Here is a 27,973-nt window from a genome sequence, read left to right as displayed (position 1 = left end):
CCGTTACGCTATCTGAAATGGGGGGGGGGGGGGGGGGGTTTACCTAAAGTTCTACTTTAAATGCACCAACTATCTGAATTTGACTCGGGTTCAGCTGCCTGTACAGCACCTCTCACTGGAGTAGCTGTGCCTACCTGGAGCCAGGTATGGTATATGCATAGTTATACTAGTCCAAGCTGGATCAATGTAAACATGTATAAAATATCCATACCTGGAATTCCTCTTTAAAAAGAAACAAAGTTAAAAAAGATTAAAGCAATCTGTTTCTATTAACAAGATCAGTCAGTAAAAAGTGAATTGAGTGGAGGATCGGAACATATGACCGGGTTTCTGGTCCTCTATCAATGATGAATAGAGTTGGTTATCTACTGGGCAGGGGCGGGCTGACCATTTAGCTACTAGGGCACTGGCCGGGGTCAGTAGGGGGCCCCATGAGATGCTTCTGGTACCTTTTCATAGGCTTTTTTGGGTGTGAATTTGAGTGTGGACGCCATGATCCCCTATTGCCTGGGGGCCCCATGAGTTGTCAGTCCGCCCCTGCTCCTGGGTTAATTCCCAGCTTATTTTTTTTATGTGCAGTTTTGTTGTGTGATTTGTAGGTTTAAGGAAACAATTTAGTTTCCTCCCTAGTGGAGTCTATGATGCAGCATTTTTTTCCATTTCCCAGTCTGGTGAATGTGCAACTTAGTCATGTTCTCAGAATGTGAAGACTAAACTGCATAAATTCTGTACGGGTTACTGGGTTCTGCTCAATGACTGCAGGAAAAGTCTCCCACTGTCCTTTAAGAGCTTCTTAATATAACTCTGTTTTGTTGGAGTGTTTCAACTTGTCCTTGGGTAAAAAACAAATCTGTTTATTATAAAAACAATTGATTAAATTGCGGTAAAACATACTTTGTTGTGTTTATAACATTAGGTTGATAACACTTTAATGCATACTTGTTGTCTGGGCTCAGCTGGAGCTCATTTTTATTAGTGTCTATAAAGGAATTGGTAATTGCTTACAAAACTATTGTCTTATATTTTGTTGCACCGGGGGAGTGCTGTTTCAATGTTGGGAAAGTGCAGTTTCCATCATCGATAGATTATTAATGAAAGCAAATTACCTCTCCAAAGTCACTGGCTCACTATCCTCATGCAAATGGTAATGATATAGCCTGTGTGCTTTTGTGTGCAATATATTTGGCAAAAAATTAAGGTGTTTTTTTTAAAAAAACATGTATTACTTATTTTCTTCCTTTTTTGCTTATGCTAGTCATTAAGTAGAGCCTAAAGGAAGCCTTGTTGATCTCTTCCCTGAGAAGGTCATTAAAGCTCCTGTAAAACTAACCCATGTTATCTACGCCCATTGTCCTATAAATTACACTAAATCTGGCCATAAATGGTTTAAATCTCAGCTGGTTCAGCAGGGACTGGCTGAGATTCAAACCATGTATGGGCAGGCTGAATGTTCCCAAGTTAATCGATCAATCATCTTGGGTACAAACAGCCTGGCTCTGGGGGAGAGATTCCCTCATCAATACTGATTGTGTTGATGGGGGAATGGAGCGATTTTCTGTTGCAGAAAAGGAGAGCACTCCATCTATGGCCAGCTTAATAAGAACATTATAATTAGCAGTTGCTGACCAGCAGCATGTCAACACAGCCTCCATGGTGGGTCATGTTCTCTCGAAGGGCAGGACAGTGGCTCAGAAAGGTCACTATCTTCTGCTGTGGTGTGATCTTACAATAGAGTGTAGGACCCCTTTTTATGGAGTTCCCTGGTTTGCTGACCTATTTCTTGCCTGGAGTTATTCCGGTCTTCAGCCAGAGATTGCCACAGCACCCACTCTCTTCAGCCATTTTCAGGAATGTGTGCATTGGGAATATTACTTTGAACATCACCCTTTTAAATAGAGCAGGTGGCTTGCTGCTGCAGCTGTGTTTGTGTCAGCAGCCGGATGGATCCATTTGGTACATTACACAGCTTTTCTTATACGTGGATCAGCCAGAAAGTTGAGTTTTTTTTTTTTTTTCTTCATGCCCTATTTTGGTAGTAAAAATCTATTTTCAACTTCGGTGTTTCCCCCAGCATTAGCCCCTGTTGTTTCTGGCTCATCTTCCTACATAAGTAGTCTTATTAAGACATACAGCTCAGTCCCCAGAACTGGTCTTAAAGCATTCACACATTCACTTGCAAAGATGGTTCCTCATCACTCCATGTAGTACATAATTTTGTTGACCAGGTTATTGTGGTTCAGCCATTGTTGAAGTATATGCCAACCCAACCTTTCATATTCCTGATATTTGCCTGCTGTACCGTGTACTTGTATGAAATAGTATCTAGTTCTTTATATTGCGTCCTTTGTGTGAAATACCTGGTGGTTTCCAGTCCCTCTGCTTTCCTTATAAAAACTGTCCACACTAGGCATGAAAGCACAGAGTGGTCCGTCTTTCTAGCTGCGCTGGGAACTCCTGTGTGCTCTCCTTCAGTGATCAAACTTGCACTGACACCTCCCCTCCTGCAAAGCCTTTCACTAGGAAGATCAGTGTGCTGCTGTCTCTCCTCCCCACAGCTCTAATCCAGCTGAGTACAGAAGAAATGTGGTCACTTGGAAATCAGAGGCAAAACATTTGTCTATAGATAAAAAAAAAAAAAAAACTATAAATACCTGTTTTTTTTTTTTTTGTTTTTTTTTTGTAATATTTTGAACTGAAGGGTTTGTTTACAGAGTGAGGGTTTACAATCACTTTAACACCCAAGAGATTAGTTCTTAGCAGGAGAGACAATAGGGATGCTCATCAACTCTCTGAGACATGACATCAGAAACCTTAATTTGTCTTGACTGCAGTGATTATTCGTTAGTAAATTGTATTTCTTTTTTGTAGGATGACCGGTACTTCTTGAGTGGCTCCTTGGATGGGAAACTCCGACTCTGGAACATTCCTGACAAAAAGGTTGCCTTGTGGAATGAAATTGATGGGCAGACGAAGCTCATTACTGCTGCAAACTTCTGTCAGAACGGCAAGCATGCTGTGATCGGCACGTATGATGGCCGCTGCATCTTCTATGATACAGAGGTATTGCTCTGATCCATCAGCTTGCAGTGTGGTAATTAGTCATGTGATGGTGTACATTTGTATCTCTGCTTATACTACTTTTCTACTATTTTTATTTTAAAGTATGTCACAACAAATATGATTTACTTTTCTGGTTAATGGCTTTACTGATTTCATTAAAAGGGAAATTTTGGTCTCAGGTGGAAGTGTTTGCAAGTAAGCAACTTCTGAGCCGATATCCTATCTTGATGGTACAGAATATGGCACAAGAATTGATTCTTAGACCATGGGTAATATGCCGCTACCCCGTGTATCCCTAGATCCCTGCCTGCTCCAGGAGGCTCTCATTTTTGGCTAGTGACCTTAAGTGATGGATCCCCTTCCCTGTTGGATAGAGAAGATTTCTCTATTTTGTATTGGGAGAAGAGGGTGTAATGATAGCAGAGGTCATAGAGCTCATACGTTTAATTCTCTGAGACAGTTCGGAAGAAAACCATTGTTTGCTTTATACTATACATGGTGACACATTAAAGCACAACTCCAGTCTTTTTTTTTTTTGTTTTGTTTTGTTTTGTTTTTGGGGTTTTTTGTTTTTACCATGCAGTGGGGCTATGTCCCCAATACATGGATCAGCTGCTTGGCTAGGGGTGAGGACAAAGCTCATACTTATCTGACCCACTGATCTTGTGGAAAACCGCACTTCCCCATGGTCCAGCGGTGGACTTTTCCTGTGTATAGTGTGCATTGAGTGTGCTGACATCAGGAACAGACCATTTACAAGACTGCTGGGGCATGAGCCAAAAGAACTGGTCTTGTGTAGAGAGGATCGGCAGGTCAGGTGAGTATATCTTTGCTGTCCTCCCCCCTAGAACAAAACAATCAGTTAACCTGTGCAGTGCCGGCACAGCCCCACTGCATGGACAAAAAAAAAACAATTCCCTGAAATTCTGTTTTAAGGCTGGCTTCACACCTGTGCATCTCTGTTCTCATGTATTTCTTCTGCATTGTGGTTTTTTTATTTTTGGTAAATACTTTGACGTACTGCCATTCTTGTCAAAACCCCTATAACATGCATCAATAGGTTTCCTCAGTGCATTACATATATGTTAATTACACAATAAAAAAAATAGCAAGACTCTGCACATGTGTTTAACATGCTTTAAAATCTTCAAAATACATAGAATGCGCCTTTACAGTCCTTTATATCCCTCTGTTGAGCTTTGTCATTTAGCATTTTTTGTTTTTTCTTTTTTCAGCATTTAAAATACCACACGCAAATCCATGTTCGTTCCACTAGAGGGCGAAATAGGGTCGGAAGAAAAATCACTGGAATAGAGCCATTGCCTGGAGAAAATAAGGTAACCTTTTCTCTGTTGACTGTTTATCATTCATCAACCTGTGCCTGGAGCACACAGTTTCTTCTGATTTCTGACTTGAGGTTTGTTTTTCTTGTTTTGTTTTTTATTACAGATATTAGTAACATCCAATGACTCAAGAATAAGGTTGTATGATCTAAGAGATCTGTCTTTATCCATGAAGTACAAGGGCTGCGTGAACAGCAGCAGTCAGATAAAAGCAAGCTTCAGGTACAGTCTTGAGCCTAAATTGAGAACTCCGCATAAATGTTGCACTCTTTAATTTCTTGACTATGATGGCTGATTTTCAGCAGATATACAGGGCCTCAAATATAGATTAACAAAAGGAAGTATACACCGATCAGTCGTAACATTGCGCTGACCCATTTAATATTGGGTAGGTCCCCCTTTTGCCTTCAATACAACCCTGACCTGTCACGGCATAAACGTTACTAGACCTCTGTAGATATGCTTTGGTATCTGGCACCAAGCTGTCAGTAGCGGATCCTCTGTCCTGTAAATTATGTGGTGGGGCCTCCATTGATTGGGCTAGTTTTTCCCGCACATCCTTCAGATGCTTAATTGACTGAGATCTGTATAATTTGGAGGCCAAATCAACACCTCAAATTTGTTGTTGTGTTCCTCAAACCATTCTTGAACTGTTTTTGTAGCGTGGCAGCGGTCATTACCCAGATGAAAGGGGCCAGTGCCATCAGGGATTACAGTTTAAATGAAGGGGTGCACTTGGTCAGCAACATTGTTTAGGTAGGTGGTATGTGTCAAAGTAACACCTGCATAAATTGCACAACCAAGGTTTCCCAGCAGTACATTGCCTAAAGCATCACACCGTCTTTGCTGCCTTGCCTTCTTTCTGCTGCATCCTAGTGCCATCCTTTCCCCTGGTAAATGACACACACACACGCACGCACACACACACACGCACACACACGCTTTCAACTTATCAACTTCAGGAACAACATGTTTGCTGCCTAATATATTCCACCAACTTTGTAATGCTATTGCAACAAGATAACCAATGTTGTTCACTTACCCGGTCAGTGATTTTAATGTTATGACTAATCAGTATATAGGTGTTGCCATATTTATGCAAAAGAGCACAAATTTGTGTCCTTTTACACTGAGAGTTGTTCACACAACAGTGGCCCTGGAAATATATAAGATGCTGATTAATGGTTATGTTCACCTTTTAGTAAAATGTTACACCCACATTTAGGGTGTAACATATTACTAACTGAGCAGCCTTCAAACCCCCCAGAGGCCGTGTGGGCCACGTCATTTATGCACAGAGTTCTGTGAATGGGAGAACTACAACTACCATCAGCCATTGCGGCTGACAGCTTGTAGTTCTACATGAACTACCAGAGTGCTGGTGAGTGCTCTAGGTAGTTCATTGATTCTTTCTGTCATTCAGTAACTGCCTGCCTGTAGAGGTACGGGCAGACAGCTACACTGATGGTCTGCAGGAGCCTGAGATGGCACCCATCTGCTGATCATGGGTGCAATGCTTTACAGGCTCCTCATAAAATAAATAATAATAAATGCACATTTTTTACCTGCAAAAAAAGGTTTGTTTTTTTATGGTACACTTTAGTCTTTTAACCTCCTTGGCGGTGTGATTCTTTCCGATTTTTTTGTGCTGAAAGCGGTACCATTTTTTTGCATGGAAATATGTAGTTTTTTATTGTAGGCCTGTAATTTTTAGGAATAACTCACTGAAATCTGTCCGAACAAGAGTCTATTAAACATCCCGGGTAGGATAAAATTTGAAACACGAAATCATAAATTATAATTTAATAAATAATCATAAAAAATAATATAATAATAAATTGAATTCAATAATATAATCAAACCAAAAACACTGAAATTTGAAATACAGAGGCAAATTCGCACATCGCTGAGCAAAGTCGCAAAATCGTTTTCAGTGTCTGATGACGAATTTCCCCACAAATCATTATCACTCAATTCTGCAAGTGGTTCTGATTTACTATCGCTGTTCTAAAACCGCTTTTGACGTAAAGGGGCGCTTTTTCGAAGCCATGGACTTTTCTAAGTTTCCAGGCAGAAAGAACAGTCAAAATGCAGGCAGGGCACAGGACAAAGCAGTGGGGACAAAATGTATGTGAAATGCAGTGAAAAAGCAATGACAGCAAAAATGTAAATTTTTAAAAATTTCAAATTTCCCGCCGGTTCCGCCGCCCGAACGTTCCGACGTCACAGGGACCGGAACACGGAAGCCAGATGCCGGCATCCGCCGGAGGAGATGGACGGGGACGCTGCAGGGGACCCATCGTGGGAGCGAAGGACAAGGTAAGTGCTGCAGGGACCCCCAGAGAACGCTGCATGGTAAGCCCGAGTGTAGCTCGGGGTTACCGTTCTTGGTATAGAAATTCTACCCCGAGCTACACTCGGGAATACCGCCAAGGAGGTTAAAACGATAGCATTTGAAGCAATAATGAAAACTAAATCCAGAATATAATATATCAATGTAATGGAACAGACCCCAGACTGCGCTTGGTTACTTCCGTTAGACTACCGCTTTCCTGGCCGAACACTGACAACAGACACCACAGCAGACCATACAAGACTAGACACCAGTCTTTAAGTATTCCGAAGGTAAAAACTACTTTATTTGAACACAGATACAAGATATATACACTCAAGGGACAGTCCCGCCTCCCTGCATAATGACACAGGGCGGGGCAATCTACATTTAGTAACAAGAGACACACAGGTATTCAAACTTCACACCAGCAGACAGTTCCATCAGGAGGGAGGGCTGCTGGAGGCACAGGGTGACTTACACATAATAGAGATTTGGGGAGTTGAGACAGGGGTCTCCCCACCTCTCCAAAGTGAGCTGGGTTCCATAGGCCCCCACCCAAAGTGACTCCCGTCACAATCAAACATTTGTATTTTTTTTCCTTTTTATATGAGTTATGAATGAGTTATTTGAGAAAAGCAGGAGCTCTGCACATGTAGCTTCTCCGAGAGTAGGACTGTTCATTTCTTGAACCACTATTCAATTTTTGATGACCACCTTGAAAATTAAGTTGTGTTGTAGCTGCACATTAGTACAGTTTTCTCTAAGCAGCTGCACTTACTTTACAAGGACATTGTTTGTTTGGTTTTTTTTTCTGTCGTATTGATCTGTTACAATTTCAGTCTTTTTTGGATATCTTTTTGTTTTCTTTACAGCCATGATTATACATATATTGTTAGTGGTTCTGAAGATAAATATGTTTATATCTGGAGTACGTACCATGATTTAAGCAAGTTCACCTCTGTAAGAAGAGACCGCAATGACTTCTGGGAGGGTATAAAAGGTATGACTTCATATCCTCTTGTACATGGTGTAAAATGCTGCATGTTTATAAGAACAAGCCTGTCAAAATAAATACTGTGCTATTTTTCGCCATAGAGTAATGGTGGTACTGCCTGCAATAAAGCACATTAACATTTTATTTTAAGAGCTGTGCTATTTCCTGCTGGCCTGTTGAGGGACACAGGAATTCTTTAACCTTTTGAGCTATACTGCCAGGAGGAAGGATGTACAATGGAAAATAAACCAAATTGTAGTCCAGCCCAGGATAACCCCCTCCTACTTGGTGTTTTTTTTTTGTTTTTTGTTTTTTTGGTTTTGTATTTTTTTTTTTTTTCAGTTTCCTAGGAGTACCTTGAGAGTTCTGCCCTTTATCTGATTCTGGCTACGATTTTTCTTTGTCACATGATGAAGAACTGGTCAAAATCCCCTAAGAGATCTAACCAGTGCTGCAGTTGATCTTTGCTTATTCAGCGCATGAAGCAGATGGTTGTAGCTTTAAATTTCAGTTGTGACAGTTTGTTAGAAGCCTCCTTTCTAATTTCTCACACCAGACCTAAGGCATACTGGCTAAAATGTTGGACTGGAGAACCCTTGTGCAAGAAGCTCTTGATCCTGTTCACCTTCAAGGGACATCTCTTCGGACTGGCTTTTGATAATCTAATCAAGAATGCTACTGGTGGCAAGAGCACCCATTCTCAGCAGAACAAGCCTAAAGTTGAACAGCGTTTTCCCCTTTGAATGAAGAAACCTCCTTTTTTTTGTTTCTCCACTTCCTTGACCTCTGTGTTGAGATCCTCCAAGCTTGTCTCCCCATCCACCTGCAAGGTCTGGCACTCAGTCTGGTAAATCTTCAGAAAAGCTTCCTCTGCCTGAAGGTGTGACCTAATTTTTCAAAGTGGGGGACATCTGTCGTCCTCTTGACAGCTTCCAACTCAGATGTTCAGTTTTTCACCTACAACCTTTCTGTGTCACTGCACAGTCTAGCAGATCTCCATACAGCCCTCTCAGGTCTTCTGCTGTAAGAACTAGGGCAATCTATGTTATCCAGAACCGTTTCAGAGGTTTTACTCCAACTTGCTTATTGTTTCCTCAATCAAATGGTCAGTCACACCATCTCATAGCAACCATGTTGTGACAAACCTAATGACCTCCTGTAGAAGGAACAGTTGTCAAGGGCTCTGTTTGACAAATGTGTTTGACAGATGTTGCAGTGGTTAGGGTGAATCCTGAACCTTCAGAAATTGTCACTGTAACTCATCACTTGGAGTATTTAGGGCTAGTCCTGGACACATCTCAGTCCAGAGCTTTCCTTTGACTGCAAAAACTTCAGACTCTTTGGTGCTGGGCCTAATGGTAGCCCCCTTTGAGGCATTTCCCTTTATCCAGCTTCACTTCAGAGATCCGAAATACATTCTGTTATCTCTGAACAGACCAACTCAGTTGACACCAAAGACCAGGTCCTCCTTTCCTTGGTGGCTTAGGAAGAAAGAACTTCCCAACTCCAGAGCTAGATTTGTATCTTTTGCAAGATCCTTGTAATGCGCATCAGCCTGTTGGGTTGGAGAGCAATCCAATTGACTTGGTCAGCAGAGGAATCTCTCCCGATCATCTTGGATGTTTGGAAAGTTTGGCTGTGGCTGCAGTGTTGGACCATCCTACTCGAGAATCATCCAACCGAGAATTAGTCAAGCAAGAGCATGGTGGTAGCGTACACCAGCCATCAAGGAGGAACCAACAGACTTGTGACACGAGAAGTAGATCTGATTCTGTCTTGAGCAGAACTTTATGTTCCAGCATTGTCCGCCGTGTGCATCAGTGCTACACTGAGAGAACCAGGGATTGTGGGATATATAGTTTCATGGAAGTGTCCGTTCTTACTACAGACTATGCATTAACCTGCATTGCAATGCATTAGTCATTCATTAACCTGTGCAGTGCCATGCCTTGAACATGAACAAATTGCTGAGAAAGAAATGTGAAATCTTACTCTACTATAGTCTGAACATATAGGCCAACAAATTACACCGTAAAACTATGTGTTCTGTGCACATCTTGTGCAGATAGAACGGTTTATAATGCCTTTTTAAACCTCCTCCTCAGCTCTGCAGGATCGAGATGGAGTGTGTTCAGTTGATCTTCATTGCTCTGAACTGGCCCAGTCAGCAACATCTCTGGGTCTGTGATTCTTCTGATGCTCAGAGCAAAGGAAGTCTACTTCCCAAAAGCTCTGTCATTGGACATGCTTCACTTTGTGCGAGTCTTGAGGCTTCTCCTTCCTGCAGCTGGGTCACACTTACGCCCTTTCTGTCCTGCTTCAGAGACTGTTGACCTCTCACTCTTTGAATAAGACCTTTGTACAAAGGTCTTCCATTTAGCTCCCCTGTCCTTTCCCCAGTGATTTTGTGGGACCTGATTCTGATTCTTTCTGCTCTTCAGAAGCTGGGGTTTTAACCCATCTGAGACCTTTTCCCTCTCTACTCTCAGTAGTGAAGGTAGCCATCACCTCTGTGGGGTGAGTGTTTAAATTGACTGCCTTGTCTTCATTGACTACAGCAATGTGTTTGATTGTGTGGATCATGTTAAATTTATGGAAGACTTAGTTGCAAATGGGAATAGCTAAACACATAACAGTTAATAAGGAACCTCTACAAAATTCAAGAAGGTGCAGAGAGACTTGACTACGGCAACACTGATGGGTTTACGATAAAACGTGGTGTCAGGCAAGGATGTATCTTGTCACCTTACTTTTTCAACCTATACGGTAAGGCCATTTTCAGAAAAGTAAATTTGGAAGAAGAGTTTGTATCAAAATTAGCAGCTGAAACATAAACAACCTGCGCTATGCAGATGACACAATGCTCATCACAAGCTGCAAAGAAGACCTGCTGTATCTGAGAAAAGTTCAAGCTGGAAGTCGTAACATGGGATTTGAAACTTTAACTAGAAAAGACGAAGATCTTGATCACCGAAAACGAAAACAAGTTTGAGCTTGACGGAATAAAAGTTGTACAGCATTTTAATCTCCTGAGCTGTCTCCTAAACAAGGAAGCAACTAGCAGTGAGGCAGTATTCTGTAGAATTGCACTTGGTAGCTACACAATGAAGACTCTCAACAAAGTTTTCAAATGCAAAGAAATTACACTGGAAACAAACCTTAGACTTTTCTGTGCTCTCTTTTTCTTAGTTGCTTTCATTTTCTCAGTTGTCTATTACGGTTAAGGACACTACGGAAACAGGATAGAAAGATCAGCTCCTTTGAGCTTTGATGCTGGAGAAGGATTTTATGTGTGCTGTGAACAGCCCACAGAACTAATTGATTTTGGAGGAGATCAAACCAGCTATGTCACTAGAAGCCCAAATAATGAAGTAGCGACTGTCCTATTTTAGTCACACTGTCAGAAGAGAAATCACTGGAGAATGAAACAATGTTTGGGAAGATGGCAGGAACCATGCGAAGAGGGAGGCGGACTACTAGGCAGTTGGACATGTTGATTACAGCTGTGGGGACAACACTGGAGGATCTCACCCAACTAGCACAAAGCCCACTTCTTTTTAGAGCTTTTATTCAACAAGTCGCTAGGATTCTGGCTCGTGTTGAAGGCACTTAATATCTTGCAAAAAACACTTTTTGGTTTCGCATAGGCACAAGGTTGTGTTGAGGCCCAAGACTAAGGTAGTCTAAGGTAGTTTCTGCCTTTAACCTCAACCAGGAGAGGGTTATTCCATCCCTATGCCTGGCTCCAGTTCACCTAAAGGATATTTCTCTCTGTTGTTTTGATGTGGTTTGATCTCTGAGGGTGTTTTTATCAGCTACTGCTTCTTTCAAAAAGACTGGTTCCCTTTTTGTCATCCCAGATGGACCTCAAAAGAGAACACCATCTTCACTACCCACCTTCTCGAAGTGATTTAGATTATCACAAATGGGGGCCATCTTTTTAACAGAGGAGTTTCAAAACAAGCTGTCACTAACCCCTATAGCTGCAGTTACTGTGGAACAGCTTGTCTTCACACTTTGAATATCTTCTGTGATTCTGTTGCAAACAATTTGAGCCTTTAAATCTGTTTTCAGTTCCCTTTTTCTCTGAGTGAAACAGTTTAGCTCACTCTCTTGAAGCACAGATCATGAGCTCTGGCAACAAATTGGAGATTATAGTATAAGAGACTGCTGAGTCACATCTAGGGGAAGGGAGCAAGAGGATCTGAGCTACTGGAAAGAGCTCGCTTATAAATGCCTTCAGTGCTTCTGCTTTGAGATGAGGATGCATTTTACCAAATTTATTGTTGCTACAGAGGTCAGCAATGGCTTGCTTTAAAGCTCATTTACTGCTTAAGTGTCTGTAAGTACTTGGATGTCCATTGCCTGACCACAAGTTCACGTTAAACCTTTCCTTTAGCAAAATTTAGGGCTGCCATTAATTACATTGAAAATGCTATTTGTCGGTTATGCTGCCCCTCTCTGGGTGGCTGCTTAGTTGATGACCTGAAATAAATATGCTGATCAGGCGAGCAGGGTAAAGTCTCAGGTCAAAAAGATGTCTAGTAATTTTTAGTCATCTTCTCTTTGACAAAACCAACATCTTTTAAACCTTATTGGAAGAAAAAGTCTCAGGTCGGTGCAGGTGTTTTTGTTCTCGAAGCTAAACAATGCTTTAAAGCCAGACTGTCAGCTTGAATTCTCGGTATCTGCTTTTTGCTTTTGCAAAGTCGACAGTGGCAACCTTATCTCTCTCAGGAATTGTTTATTTTAATATTTCAGAAATGGAGAATAATCTCTGCCCTCACAATGCTTAGGATCACTCGGTTCTCCAGAAGTCTATGCAAGAGCTGGCATCACTGCTAGCATCCCCTCTAGCTGTCTAGAACTTTGCTGCACTAGCTGTGCTGTCATCCAGCATCGTGCAGTGGAAAGGGCAGATCCAGGCACATACATTGCAAAAGAGCAAAATAATTTTTTTTCATATTCTTTCTTCCAATGCAAGGAAAGGTAATTGGTCGGTTATTTGAGTGTTTTCACAGCAATGTATTTTAAAATGTTTTTCTTTATTTGACTGGAGGTGTTGCTACAGTTATCTAGGGTATTTGAGCATCTATGATTTCCTCCATGTAGCATTTTTGTGGGTGTCTAGTCTAATATATTTAGGGTGGAGTATCCTGCATACTATTTCAAAAGCAATGTAAAGGGAAACAACCAGTAGTCAGGTCATTTATGAAAAGATCTGATTGTGCAAAAAGTAATGGGGATAGGAAAGAGAATCCGTTTATGGAATATCTGCCAGGATCATAATGTGTCTAAATATCTAATTTTTTCAGCACATAATGCAGTTGTCACTTCAGCAATCTTTGCCCCAAACCCCAGCCTGATGATATCACCAGATGCATCATCTGAGAGGCAGGACACTGACCAAAAGGGGGAACAAGGAGAGTCCGTAGATCACATACCTTCTGGTGAGTATTGGTTTTATTACTGGTTTTACTTCAGGTTTATCAATCCGTAAACCTAAAATTCTTCTCAATTAGTAATAAAATTCTACTTCCTTGTTGCCAGTTTTTCTTTCTGCCATATTTTACTCTGGAATGTAAACCTTGTCAGTGAAACATTTGTATCTGTGTTAACAATTAAAAATCTACTTAATTTAGTCTGCATTCATTCGTCAGGTGATTATGTTCTTAGCCACATGTTGAAGCATGGGCAGAATTTAGCTAAGACTTCTTTTTTTCTATGTGTTAAGTGAACTACAACCAGATTTAAAGGCAGGTACTGGCCAAAATTTTAGACACTTATGGGTAGGCTGAACCCAAATTGATTGTTGTACGACTTTGGTACAACCAACCTGTCGGATTTTTCTTGCGATTATCGCTACTGGCTATAACCACTCACAGTAATCACTGTGTTCTCCTGGCAAGGATAGCTCTCCACTGGGAGAACACAACCGCTCCGTGGGAGGGATTTGCTCATCAGCACGGACTCTGTTGATGGAGAAATCAAGCGATCTTCAAGTTGCGGGAAAGAAAATAGCATCACCTATGGCCAGCTTAAGTCTGATCACATCAGGGTAATCTATTCTAGCCTTGGCAACTTTTGAAAAGGTATTGTAAACTCCAGGCAAACGCCTAAATACAGACTTGAATACTTTACTGCCTATCAAAGGATAAAGTATTTTGTTTAGCAAATCTCATGATCTGGGCACCCCTACAAACAGCATAGGCAGATCCTGTGCCTCTTTGCAGACTATACTACAGTTAAAGCGGAATTAATGTAAAACTATAGGGAAAACTTTTATTTTTTTCATTTTGGATTGAGTACGGGAGGGTTATAACCCCTGTAAGTTTTTCCTGTCCCATAGTCAAACATTCAGTGAGAGAAAATCCCTGCAAATTGAGGGAATTTCTTTGGGACCTCCAGGTCACCCGAACTAGTGTCCCCATTGGAAACCTTTCCCTCTATTATTTTTTTTTTTTGTGACAACCCAAAGTTTGAAGTTTTCTTTTCAATGGTAAACAGGACAAATAGAGAGAGCAAATCTTCCGAACAGGGGCACAGGCAGCAATAAAGACCTGACAGGTGTTCTAATCCCTCTCCACTCTGTCCAGAACAAAAAAAAAGTTTTACCGATAGGTATACAATACTTTAAACTTACCCCGCATGTAAAAACTAAATAAATAGAAAATTGGGCCCCCAAGAGTTTTATGCCATAGTGTACTAGTATGCACAGTATGTTAGCACGTTATGGCAGCCTTACCTGCCAAGCATTCCCCTCCAGCACTGTGGTGTCAGTTCTCTAGGCTATCACTGGTGCTTTTATCCTCTCCTGGTCTTCCTTGGTTTGAACTATTTAACCGATTTGAAAGTTCAGGCTGCCGTGACTGCATGTGCACGGGAGTGTCCTACTGGTATAGATCAGTGGTGTAAATGTTCGTTGAAGGTAGGAAGAAGGCTTTGTGACAGAAGCCATCTTCTGTTTTAAAAACTCTACCTGTCAGTGTTTTTTTACTTTTTTAGGTTTAATTCTGTTTAAAGCGGTATTAAACTTTTAAAAGAAATCGACTGCAAGCATAATATCAAATCATAAGGCAGTTATAAACACAAAGAAATATGCTATAACATCATGTATTTCTGCATCTTATTGCTTCAGCTGGTGCTGGCTGAAGCCAGCGCCATTTTTGGGGAACCCTGAAGGCTTATCCTCCTGCACGAACACCCTTTCTCTCCTGTCAGTGCAGGAATCTCACGCATGCACATTGAAACTATACCAAGTAATGGTAATTCTTAGAACTTTTACAGGATTTCACAGTTGTGCCAAGGAAACGGAATGATGTAAAGATGGCACATTGATGTACAGACAGCCATCACACTCAGCGTGCTGTCAACGGTGTTTACAATGTGCAAGTGATGTCATGGACAGAAGGAGAGAGCGATATCTCCTAAATGGCATGTCTTGAAATAGTTTTTTTTTTTTCTAATAACAATTTTATTGGTTTTCATGCAAGTACAAACAGTACAGAAAAAGAGTATATGGGAAAGAAAATAAACATAACAGAGATATACATCGATGGCAAAACTACAAAGGGTCAGGATCAGTTGAATCATATAATAACAGTGTGGAAATTATCAGGGCCTTTTATTTTAGGTCGGCATAGAGGAAGTGAAGGAATCCCACGGGCACCAAATCATCTCAAACACAGCAAACGAACAACCATGTAATGCAGTCAAATATTCCATCTGTCTTACATCAGCAATAAGTTTGTACAAAGTCTGCAATGAAGGGGGAGTAGAAGATAACCAACACATAGGAATGCTTCTCCTGGCTGCGGTCAGAACATGTACAGCAAGTTTTCTGGATGGTTTAGGTAGACCCGGGAATGGTAAACCCAGCAAAAAATGTAATGGGTCAAGTGGGAGAGAGATATGTAACAACGATTGCAACAAGGAGCGGACCTCTTCCCAAAAAGGAATAATGGAGCTGCATGTCCAAAAAATATGATAGAGAGAACCCAGGTCTCTACTACAGCGCCAGCAGACAGGAGAAGCACTCGGATTATAAGCACGGAGAACTTCAGGTGTTTTGTACCATAACATCATGATCTTGTATATATTTTCCTTAAAAACCACACAGACAGAAGATCTAGATGCATTTTCCCAAATTTTCTTCCACGTTAATAAATCAATATCACATTGTACAAATTGAGACCACCTACGCATGTAGAGGTGAGTGTCATTGGCTAAAGGGGGGGCATCCATAAGAAGCTTATGAATATTAGAGATAATACCCCTTTGATGGGGACCCTGCATACATAAACGTTCGAAGGGAGTAGGCTTCCCCAGAATCAATAAGGGTGATAAGGTAGAAAAAAAATGGCGTATTTGAAGGTAAATATAAAAATGTTGGGGAGGTAAAAGAGCTTTTTTCTGAAGATCCGCGAATGAGCATAACTTAGGAGTCACCGGGTGAATCAAGTGACGCAGTTGAAAAAGGTCAGCTACTACCCAGAGGGACATCCGGGATATGGCCATATTGTCTGGAAGGTTAGGATTATAGAGAATATTTGTCAGTGGGGAGCAGTCAGAGGCCAGTGAAAATTTAGCCTTACATTTCTGCCAAACAGTCATAGAAAAGTGCATGGGACCAAGGAATAGGTGGCGGAAGGATGAGACATCCACTGCTGAGGTCGACCAAAGGAGGGAGCATGGATGAGTTGGGGACAGTTGCAAGGATTCGATCTCAGTCCAAGTGTTGGGAGGATGATGGGTAGACCATGACAAGAGAAAATGAAGGTGAGTTGCATAATAGTATGTTATTATATCCGGCGCCCCCAATCCCCCCCTAGTGCGCGGAGTGAGCAAAACAGAACGTGCAATCCTGTGCCGCTTGTTATGCCAAATGAAATGCAAGAAAGATTTTTGAAGGGAGTACAGTTTGGACATCGGAACGGGGATGGGGAGGGTTGCAAACAAATATAAGAGTTTTGGTAACACGGTCATTTTTAATACGTTAATGCGTCCGAGAAAAGAGATGGGCAGGGCATCCCAGTGTTTCAGAGAGCGAGAAATTGCTATAAATAGTGGAGGGAAATTGGCTTCATATATGGATTGGTAAGAGGAAGTAAGATTAGTACCTAAATATTTTAAAGAATGGGTGCACCACCGGTAGGGAAAGGCTTCCTGAAGTGAAGATAAAACGGCAGGTGGGACATGTATTGGGAGTGCCTCAGTTTTGGACGTGTTGACTTTGTAGCCTGATATAGCCCCAAATTGTTGCAGGGTCTTATGCAAAATTGGTAAGGAGGTATGGGGACACGTAAGTGTAAGGAGGATGTCATCAGCAAACAACGATAATTTGTACTCATGGGAATGGGATTGTATCCCGCGAATATCTGGATTCGACCTGATGGCGATAGCTAGTGGTTCCAGACAAAGAATGAACAGCAAAGGAGAGAGTGGGCAACCCTGACGTGTGCCATTTGACATCCGAAAGGGGAGTGAAAGAAAAGAAGCTAATCTGACCTGCGAAAAGGGGGACGAATAAAGGGCCTTCAAGGCTGCTACAAATGGGCCCCTAAAACCAAATTTCTCCAAGACCCTGAACATGTAAGGCCAACTTAAACGGTCGAAAGCTTTTTGAGCATCTAAGCTCAATAACACAGTAGGGGTGGAGGATCGATTAACCAAGTCAATCAGATCAATGGATCTCCTGGTGTTATCTGCAGCATGTCTGGCAGGTACAAAGCCCACTTGGTCCCTATGTATGAGTTTGGAAATAATTCTGGGCAATCGATTGGCCAAAATTTTAGTGAAAATCTTGTAGTCGGAATTGAGTAGGGCAATGGGGCGGTAGTTGTCCACAATAGAATGATCTTTATCGGGTTTAGGGATAACCGAGATATATGCCCGGGAGAAATCAGTCTGGGGTGTGATCCCCTTGAAAAGATCTCGATAAAAAGAGAGGAGATGAGGGGCCAGGATACCAATAAAGGATTTATAGTAGGAGTAAGGCAGTCCGTCCGGACCCGGGGCTTTACGAGAGGGGAGATGTTTAATTGTGTCCAATAATTCCTCTAGCGTAATATCAGCATTAAGGGTAGCAATGTCTGAGGATGATAGTCTCGGAAGTGACAGGGGGTCAAAAAAACGATCAAACGATGACTGTGTGAGGGGTGGATGAAGATCTGGGGACAGCCAATTATACAGTTTCTCATAAAATGAGCCAAAAAGGGTTGCCATGACCCGGGGGTCATAGGTAGGGTTTCCATTTGGTTGCATTAAAAGATCAGGTAACGCAGAACACGACTGAGCTTTGAGTCGATTGACCAACATACGATGGGGCTTGTTAGAAAATTCGTAAAATTTCTGCTTAATCCACAAGAGGGATTGTGCAGTCTTATTGGAGTCGAGAACTTTAATTCGGTCCCGTAGAGATGTTACCCTCCGGAGTCCAGAAATGGACGGCTTGGCCAACAACCGTCGCTCCGCCAAAACCAGTTGATGTATGAGAGAGGCTCTAGCACTCGCCGAAGACTTTTTTAAACGAGAACCCATAGAAATACAGAGTCCTCGAAAGACTGCCTTGTGGGCCTCCCACAGAGTTGAGGAAGAGCTTACGGAGCCAACATTGTGGGCAAAATAGGTGTCAAGTCCCTGGGACAACTCATCTCTAAGATGATCTGTGGAAAGAAAAGTCTCATTAAGGCGCCAATGACATGGTTTGAGAATGACCGGAGGAAATAAAAAGTTTAAAGTCAGAGAGGCATGGTCAGACCAAGTGATGGGATTGATTTCGGAAGAAACCAGGAGCGGAAGCAGTGGGGCAGAGATAAAAAAATGATCTAGGCGGGAGAAACTACGGTGAGGGGTGGAGTAGAAAGTGAATTGTTTATGGAGGGGATGTTTAATCCGCCAAGCGTCAAAGAGACGATGTTCCCTTATCAATCTACGAAAAGATTTTGAAGAGGAGCATTGCCGCTTTGAGGGGGTGGACTCAAAAAGGGACTTCCTGTCTTTATGGGGGGAAAAAATCAAATTGAAATCCCCTCCAACAATCACCTGCGAAGTGGAGATGGAATCTAGGTTAGCGAGTGTTTGGGAAAGGAATTGCAATTGACCCGTATTTGGGGCGTATAAATTCAACAAAACAAGGGGAGTGTCGCCAAGCATACAGTTCAAAATAATGAAGCGACCCTGGTGGTCAACCTTGGAGGAAACGACCCGAAGGGAGCAGTGTGACCCAATCAAAATTGCCACCCCGGCCTTCCCGGAGGGATCAAAGGCTGAATAAGCTTGGGAAAAAAATCTCGAGGCAAAACGAAAAGAGCCAGTTGATTTGAAATGGGTCTCTTGTACAAAAATAATGTCTGCTCCTGAGGATCGAAATTCCCTCAAAGCCATCCACCGTTTTTGAATGGAGTTAAGGCCCTTGACATTGTATGACAAAAACCTCAAAGCCATTATAAAATAACAACGATTGAAGTACTTGTTGTAGAATGAAAAATGATTGAAATACCATCGATGTAGAAGAATAAAACACAAAAATCATAAAACAATCAGATAACACAAAAAAAAGAAAAACATTATAAAAAACAGATATCCACAAGGATATAAACTTGGGAACGTCAACTAAGCCCAAGTCGTCTAGGCCAGTGGCTAGACAAAATCGGGGGCAGCACGACATCCGACTCAACGGGGGTCACCCAACCCGGCCAGAAGAAACAAAAGCAAAAAGAGCACCCAGCAAGGGTTTGGCCAGTCAGGAGAACAAAACCGGTATAGAACCCATGTATAGAGCAGGGGAGAGGGATCAACACCATATTCACCACAGATGATCACCCCAGAGAATCATCAGGCAGGCGGATCTCCTGGTCGAAAGGAACGTGGACGTTGCGGGGTGCGCAAGAGTCTCTTCCGATCTCTGCGGACCGGTGTCCAGATCTTGTTGGGAGTGATGGAGGGACGAGAAGGAGTAGGAGGCAATGAGGACACATCATCCGACAGAGGAGGAAGACCCAGCTGTTTCAGAAAAAAGTCCGCCTCATGAAGATCCCGGAGAACAACTTGGGTATTATCCTTAGAGACAACCAGCTTGAAGGGAAACCCCCAACGATACAGGACTCGGTGTTGCTGGAGGTGTGTGGTGATCGGCTTCAGAGCACGCCGTTTGGCAAGAGTAAGCGGAGAAAGGTCGCAGAAGAGCTGGAGTCTGTCACCTTTGAATTCCAAAGAAGATGTTTGTCGAGCCGCTAATAGTAAGGCTTCTTTACTTTGAAAGTAGTGTAAGCGTACTATAACGTCTCGTGGTCTGGTGCCCTCAATAGGTTTAGGGCCCAGAGAGCGATGAGCCCTATCCATTCGCCAATCTGTCTCTGGAACCTTTGGTGCAGTTGCGGTGAAGGACAGTAGGTGGCGGTGTAGTTGTGCGTCAGTGATAGATTCGGACATACCGCGAATACGGATATTTTGGCGCCGTTCCCTGTTTTCCAGGTCCTCTTGTTGGAGCTGCATCTGGGACATGGAGTGTTTCAGATATGCGTTATCTTCCTCAAGGACATGAACGTATTGCACCAATTCATCAAATTTGTTTTCCAATTTATCCGTGCGGTCTCCAATTTGGGTTATTTCCCCTCTGAGATCTATAGCCAATTTACCAACTTCAGCGGCAATAGAGGCGGTAATGTTGCGTAAAAAGACCTGCAGCTTATCGTCCAATGCGGAGACTGTGAGTGCAGATGTAGCCTGCTGAGAATTTTGTCTGGGGGCTGGAAGATACCCTGGTGTAGAGTGGTCCATGTCCCCTCCTTCTGTGGCTTGTGAGTCAGAATCCTCCATATGAGGAGGAATCAGAGCAGAGGCTGTCAGTTGCTCTGATTTGGAGCAAGGTGCAGTACCTTCTGCGGCCACTGGGGGTCCGGGATCGCTCCTCGGACTCCTGTCACAACTTGAGGCCGGGGATTGCGGCCTAGAGAGAAACCGCCGAAGCGGCGAGGGCCGCGGGTCCTGTGGGCGCGGGGAGGGGGGCTTCCAGCGCCCTATTTTCCCCATGGACACCTCCCCTTAATGCCGTGCCGGGTGCTTCGACTATGTGACTCACCCGAAGCGGCGGGATCGCCGTGGAGCGGAGCGGGTGAGTCACTATTTGGCCGGGGATGAGCGGAGCTCAGCAAGCAGCGTCCACCATCATCCCTGGTCGCGCATGCGCCCCCGAAATAGTTTTAAAGATACCAAATAGTAAGTTAGTCTGTTTGAAATTGGGCTGATCTGTCCTCTGGAGTTTACTGCCACTTTAAGCAATTCAGACTGGTCCAAGACCAACCCAACCTGTAATTTTAACAATAAAGGTGCAGCACAACATTGTGGCCAGCCCTGTGCTTTTCCTTCCAGTTTCACATCTGCTAAGCAGTAGAATCTGTTTGGAATCAAACTTTGAAAGGGAGGGTTATCCCTCTAAGCCAGCTATGCAAAATATTCTATATATGTTTAGGACAGACTTAGGTACCAATACTGGCTTTATTTTAAAAATGAATGTTTTTTTTTTTGTTTTGTTTTTTTTTAATTCACAACTCCATTGTTTAAGATTTGCCTAGACATTACTTTTTCTGCATGAAAATGCATTTCAACTAGAAATCTGTTCTGTGTGACTGGTTCCCATTCACATGCTGCAGTTAATTTTATTTTAAAGGGAAGTTAGAATAGTCCATTCACACTTTTAAGCATATGCGTTCCCTTGAATATTGCAGCCCATGCATAGGTTTGAGTGGGTCATTAATGTTTTTTCTTTACAGTGGGCAAAAAAAACAAATTAAATTTTTGTGATTTTTGTTGCATTTTCAGGTGCTTTGAAGTCTGACCACACAGAAGTGCTCTTGTCTGCGGATTTCACAGGCGCCATCAAAGTGTTCATCAACAAGAAAAAGAACATGTCTTAAGTCCTTTTGTGATGGAGGAAAGTTATATTGGTAGCCAACAGCTATACTAGCAGGAGGTTATATATTACTGCAGCAATTGTCTTTGCACTTGAAGACAACCCAACAGCGATCCTGGGTTCAAACTATTATCCAGTAATATTGTGACCAGAATGTTTGTGCTCTTGAGCATCTCTCCGAATTTCCAGTGACTACATTTTTGCTCTTTTTTTCATGGTTTATTAAATTAAAGCCTAACCATACCCAATACACAGCTAGTTGAATTCATGGCTGTCTTTATTTTAGTCCAATTCACGGGGTGCCACTTCAGACATGATGGTATATTGAAATTAGTGCAAAACAACAGTAATTTAGTCTAGCTCCAGCCTCCTTTTCTAGTGCCTCTGAGGAAGTACAATCCAGCATCTGGCTGCTAAAAGTAACCCTTTTTTCATCTGGCTTTATCTTCAAGCCCTGCTGCCCTTTTAAAATGGTATTACTGACCTATTTGGATGTCAGCGTTAAAGCAAATCTTAAATCTCTTGCCCATTTTTAACCTTTAAAAAAAAATAGTGATTTTGTTTTACATTTTAACATGGATATGCTTGGAGCTCCTGGCAGTTGTAGTCCACCAAAAGCCACCTTCTTTTGTCCCTGAATACTGGTCAGGTGAATCACCCAAAAGTTGTTTAAGTAAACTGACCCTGTAAAAAAAAAAAAAGGGAAAAAAAATCCTTTAGCACTGTTGACGTTTCATCATAATGTGCAGTTTCAGAAAAAATGTAACTTGGAAGCACACTATGGGTGTCCCAGGATGTAACAGTAATACTGATGGAAAGGTTAAAATTAAAATAGAGGGCTGTGGGATCCCTAGACCTGCCTGGAGATAATCTTGGATGATTATCTGTTGGCAGGTTTTTGTTGAGAAACAAGTGTGTTTTAGTTCCTATAAACCAGTAAAAAGCTTTCTTCCTGCGATTTAAGCATCAGCCATGATCATGCAGCTTTGAGATACAGTTGACTCCCAGTTTTAAAGCAGGGTGGGCACAGGAAGAAAAAAAAAAAAAAAGAGGACAGGAAAATATATAGAGCAGGCACGGGACAAAATTGGTATATTTAGAGATCACACCATGAAACCGTCTAGAAGAGATGTTTTATTTCCAATATCAGGGCAGCACAGTGGTCCTGGAATCAGCTTATCCAGCTGTGCAGATCACTGAATGTAAGCAATTTTTTCTTTCAGAGTACATCTTCTGGGTATGGTATGTTCCTTCATAATCTCATGTGGCTGCATTACAAATCTGTTCTGTTGTACATAAACTACAGAAATTGTGATGATCTCAGTAATGTAGCATTAAGAGAGTCCATGTTTTATTAGTTAAATAGTGTACGTTGGACTTTGACACAAGAAATTCAGGTACACAGTTGCACAGCATGAAACTTTTTGGCTTCTTTGAGTTATTCTACCACAAATCTACTCCTATTTCAACTCCACAACGCATTACATGCCATTTACACCATTTGCTAACTGGGTCTCTGAATTTTTTTTTTTTAAACAAGATTATGTTCAGTTTTTATTCTCTCTTGCTTTAATCCATAGGACTATGTTAACGTGATTATTTGCTTTCTCTTCAGCTACCTGTTAGTTGGTTGACCCTTTTTTTTTTTTTTTCTCAACTGGGGTTATGGTAGCAAGCTAAAGCTCCTAGCTCACATGTAAATGGTTTGAAAACTATTTTAAAATATGTTTAGATTTACCTTTAAGGCATCTAACTGAGCATGCAAGCCACTCCTTTTTTTTTTTTTGGCCACTGTACACTGGCAAAACCATAGGAGCACCATTCCATCACCTGAACCAGGCAGAATATACATGTGGGGTCTTTGTGAAGGAAATCTGAATTACTATCCTAGGTGTGGACTGGAGCAGAAGCTCCTCTAGTTAAAATCTACTAAAAGACTTTGGTGCAATGAGAATTTTAGTACACACCTTTTTTACTAAATGTTAAAAAAAAATGGATCCACGGCACTCTTCTGAACTGCTAGATAAATAGTTGATGTCTTGAGGCAGAAGAGAGTGAACGTCCCCCAGTCCAGTTGTGTTTTTGGGTGCTATGTCTGTGGCTTCCTATCTTATAGTAGGCACGCAGTATAGTGTCTTGTACAAAAAAGCTACTGTATCCATCTCTGGATCTCATAACCAATTAAAAGGTCAGATTAGAAGTATACAATGGTGGGCTTAAACCGCTAATGTATCTGCTGGAGAATTAAATGGCAAGAGTTAGGCTCTGGAGTTCATGCAAAATGTTCCTATAGAGCCTGTCATTCTACTACAGGGAAAACCACATTGTTCTTGCTGCATCAATAGATGATAAATTCAGGGAGTATGGCCAATGGCTGTAGCAGGTAACCAGGACTGGCAACTTCACTAGACAAATCTCGAAAGTGAATTCTCCAAGAAGCTGATGTGTAAATTTAGTCTCCAGTCTCCTCCCAGAACTGAAATATCAGTTTGGTGTAGATTGACTCTTTAGAATGGATAACGCTTCCAAAACGTAGACAGCTAGCCAATGCTTTTTAAAATGCTGCCAATATTTTTGTTTCTCGTGTCAGTGGAAGCACATCCTCTGTGGTATCTAAGCTGAATTAACTGGCTCCTGAATTCTGATTCCTAGTCCAGCCCTGTGCATTATAAGCAAAAATTGGCAAATCCTATTATTCCTAAAGTTTTGAAGTTTTAAGAGGACACATAAAAGTTTGTATTGCACACATTTTATTATGTTCATTGCCTCCTGTCATAATAAAATGATCAGGCACACATTTTGGTGCCTTGAATATTATACCTGTTCCTGGGTATGTTTGACCCACTAATTCCAAAAATGGTACCAATTTTAGCTCTAGCGTTAGGAGTGGTATATGGCATTCATGCTGTATCTAAACTAGTCGCCTTCCACAGATCAGGATTTTTTAACTTCTTGCCACCCACTCAAGGTACACTTACTGTGAATGGGTGGCAGCTGTAGGAATGGCAACGTACATATATGCTGCTGCTTGCTTTCGGGTTTTTGGGCACGTGTTCTTTCCTTCTGCTGTCATTGAGCATAGCACAAGCGTGTTAACAGGTTTCAGACAATGATTTCAGCTGAAACCTGCTGTTCATCTGTGTCCAATCGCAGCACAGAGTTCTGTGTACACAGAACAGCGATCTGGCTGTTTCTTCTTCCTGAAAAGCAGGGATTAAAAACATCCAGATCTGTGAGTTAAAGCAGCACACATTGCACTTGTTAGTAACACAGTTAACAATCTTCATTGCCCCTTGAGGCTAACCCCTTCCCAGCCAGTGTCATTAGTACTGTATTATATCTGATTACTGTATTAATCTCACTAGCGATGCCAGTGTCGGTTAGTGTCCCTCCCAGCCAGTGTCTGTTAGCACCACACTATCAGATGCACTAGTATAGCTTTACAAGTATAGCGTCTATAGCTGCATAAATTCCAGTATGTGTGAATGTTATTGTGTCCACAAACTATGGTATGCAAACCAATTAATATACACTTATTGGGATTTTGTTTAACAAAAGACCTGTAGCAAAATACATTTTGGCCTAAATTTATGGAGGTTTTTTTTTTAATGGGATATATTTTATCTACAGAAATTAAACTATATGAGTGACCATATACACATGCCTACTATACGATCATAACCAGAATACAGTTAATAACTTACACTTTAGAATCCAATGTTTCTGTGGAAGTATGTAAACACCCTGTAAATCTGTGACTTGCATGCAAAAACACAAAGTAGGTAACCGTTTTTGAAGAGATCTTGCTGATTAACTTGTTCTGACTAGAGCTGATACAGTTTAGCCAATGCAATTTTCTAAATTGGCACCCCAAATAACCCCAAGAACAGGTCTAAAAAGCAAGGCACCAAAACAAAAAATGTTTTTTTCTTTTTTGGGTTGTGTAATGTTTCTATTGGGTCAAAATATTGTATACAAAGAGTCAGTCTGAAGACTTGGAATACTAGCTGTCATTGCGATGTCTTTATTTCTATTGTGAAATTTTGGTTGATTTGTATCACTTGCTTTGCACACTAGGGCACAATATCTCTGTGTATACAGTAGAGAGAATCTCATTCCTTTCAATCACTGATCAGGGGAGAGTAAAGCATTTCTGCACCTTGCATCTGTACAATTCTCAGCAGGTTGCTGCTCAGTTATCTCAACAGTCAGATGCAGATCCCTAAATGACTTTCCATGGTGCTGTCACCCTACAGTTCCATAGGTAACTGTATCAGATGCCTACTGGATGAGATGATCAAAAAGCAAAAAATAGGTCCATTTTGTCATTTGCACCATGGAAATGTAGTTAAAACACCCTTTACCTGAGTAAAGTGACAACTAGCTGTATGCTAGAGTCCACATCTGGGTGGAGAACCCCTTAAATTACTTTTATTTTTCTTTTAGGGGATTTTTTTCTTTTTTTTTTTTGCTCTAGTGTTTGTGTTTCCTCCCCCTGTGTAAAAATAAAAAATAAAAAAATGGGAAAAAACTTGTTTACATTTTTTTAACTATTGTAGTAAAAGTGGAGGCTTTTTTCTGTTTAGATATTCTGGTTAATGAAATGTATGTAAATATTATCACTGAATACCAATGAAATGACATTCTGGCTTCTGGAAATGTTGTTGATGGTTAACAGTAACAAAAGAAAAAAATCTTATTAAAAGCTTATCACAGAAAATGGACTTTCGTTTTTGTGTATGGTTCAATGTATGTGGGTGTGCTGATAACCTGTTCAAATGTAATCCCTTCCTGCAGCGATTATGGATGGGCATTGAATGTCAAAGGACATTTTGGCTCCATGTACACAGGACACTTCTCAACATTGGAAACTGACTGCTGGAAAACGTAGGTTAAAAAACGTCTGTTTAGCTGCGTTTGCATAGCGCGTTTATGAGTGTTTTGCGTTTTTAGAAGCGTTTTTTAAAGATAACCTCAGGAGACCTTTCAAAATGCCCAGAATGCACTGAAAAACCGTAAAATAATTCACTATTTCAGACATTTTGAGAGAAATAGAGCAGAAGCAGAGAGAGCAGTATTTGTTTTGATTAGCTGTCTTTTTTTTTTTTTTGTGGTGTTGATGTGTTACAGCTCATTTCTGTGCAGAAATATTTGCAGCAGTGTCTAACATACTTTCTTTCATGCGAAACCTCAAAGTTTGGTGTACCAGGTCCATCTGAGTACCGGGAAAACACTTTGCATGCATTTTTCATAATGAAAAAAGACTATGGACAGCATCTGTAAATGGAAGAGTTAAAATCATTTTCCCAACGCTTTTAAACACGGTTACAATTGCTTGGCATTTGAAACACTGATAAAATCTACTTCTGAACGCAAGTTTGGTGCGTTCAAAACGACAACTGTAAACTCCTGCCTGTAAACGACCGTGTACATGGACTTTCTCTCACTTCCTGCTATGGGACAAGGAGTCAAGGTAAATCTCCTTAATGTTCTGTCCCCACATGAAGGCGAATGAAGGTATAACTGATAATGGCTGTGTAACTTCCTACCTTCGTATCCAAGCAGTGGAGCAGACCGGACCGGCAGATGTTCAGGTTAGATGAATCCAAACGTATACACGGGAATGAAATCAGCGTGGGTTTATTTGGTCCAAAATGCAGCGACAAACAGTGATACAATACTGTAAGGTAGTAGAGGTATTGATGCTGTCCTGTGGTGATATCTTTCCTGAGGCTAACTGCTGGTCAAAAACTGATGCCTTCACAAGCCCAGGGTATTGAATGTCCTGTCACACAGCTATAAAGCACATAAAAATGGCTGCAGGAAGTGACCAGAACCAAGGCTTGCCTAAAACCACACCCAGCAGAGAAAACACTTACTAGCTATAACAAAGGCATGCAGCATGCAAATTCTGGCCAGCAGATGGCAGCAACAGATCAAGACATAGAAACAAACATGGTGAAATAAGAATTGGTAATACAATGCACAGTTAAATAACAAATATGAGGGGAACAGCACACTCCCCGTCTGAAATTCCATAAGGGATTTCACTATGACGAATGTCCATAAAATATAAAACAACCTGTAACAAAGAACATGTTAGAATGCAATAAACATAACAATATAGTAGATCCGAGTTGGAATAGAGAAGATCCACAAAGTTCAAGTTCAGCAGAGTTCACCCAGCAGGAATGTTCTCGATGGGTAGTATCAAAATGAGTTCGTTAATTGGCCTTGCGAACATTTTAAGCTCACCCTTTCTGAAGATCTTCAACTCCACTTTACGGACCTTGCCATCCTTGCTAGGAAGAACCTTTGTAATTAGTCCC

At 41.5% G+C, this 27,973-nt stretch overlaps 1 protein-coding gene across 1 annotated transcript in view; it reads left to right on the top strand.

Moving 5' to 3' along the window:
* Nucleotides 1–26,364, top strand: part of WDR44 (WD repeat domain 44) — a 128,921-nt gene extending 102,557 nt beyond the window's left edge. The window contains exons 15-20 of the mRNA XM_089657961.1: nucleotides 2,869–3,060; nucleotides 4,296–4,397; nucleotides 4,510–4,625; nucleotides 7,611–7,738; nucleotides 13,048–13,182; nucleotides 21,554–26,364. Of these exons, the coding sequence (XP_089514087.1) occupies nucleotides 2,869–3,060; nucleotides 4,296–4,397; nucleotides 4,510–4,625; nucleotides 7,611–7,738; nucleotides 13,048–13,182; nucleotides 21,554–21,648 (768 nt within the window). The 3' untranslated portion in view covers nucleotides 21,649–26,364. The remainder of the gene's footprint in view (nucleotides 1–2,868; nucleotides 3,061–4,295; nucleotides 4,398–4,509; nucleotides 4,626–7,610; nucleotides 7,739–13,047; nucleotides 13,183–21,553) is intronic.
* The last annotated feature ends 1,609 nt before the right edge of the window (nucleotides 26,365–27,973 follow it).

This window comes from Staurois parvus, unplaced genomic scaffold (assembly GCF_062004578.1).
Source record: "Staurois parvus isolate SC_StPar_1 unplaced genomic scaffold, SC_StPar_1.0 ptg001045l, whole genome shotgun sequence".
Taxonomy (NCBI): Eukaryota; Metazoa; Chordata; class Amphibia; order Anura; family Ranidae; genus Staurois; species Staurois parvus.
The sequence above is the reverse complement of the archived record's forward strand: the minus strand, read 5'-3'. Positions and strand labels throughout refer to the sequence as shown.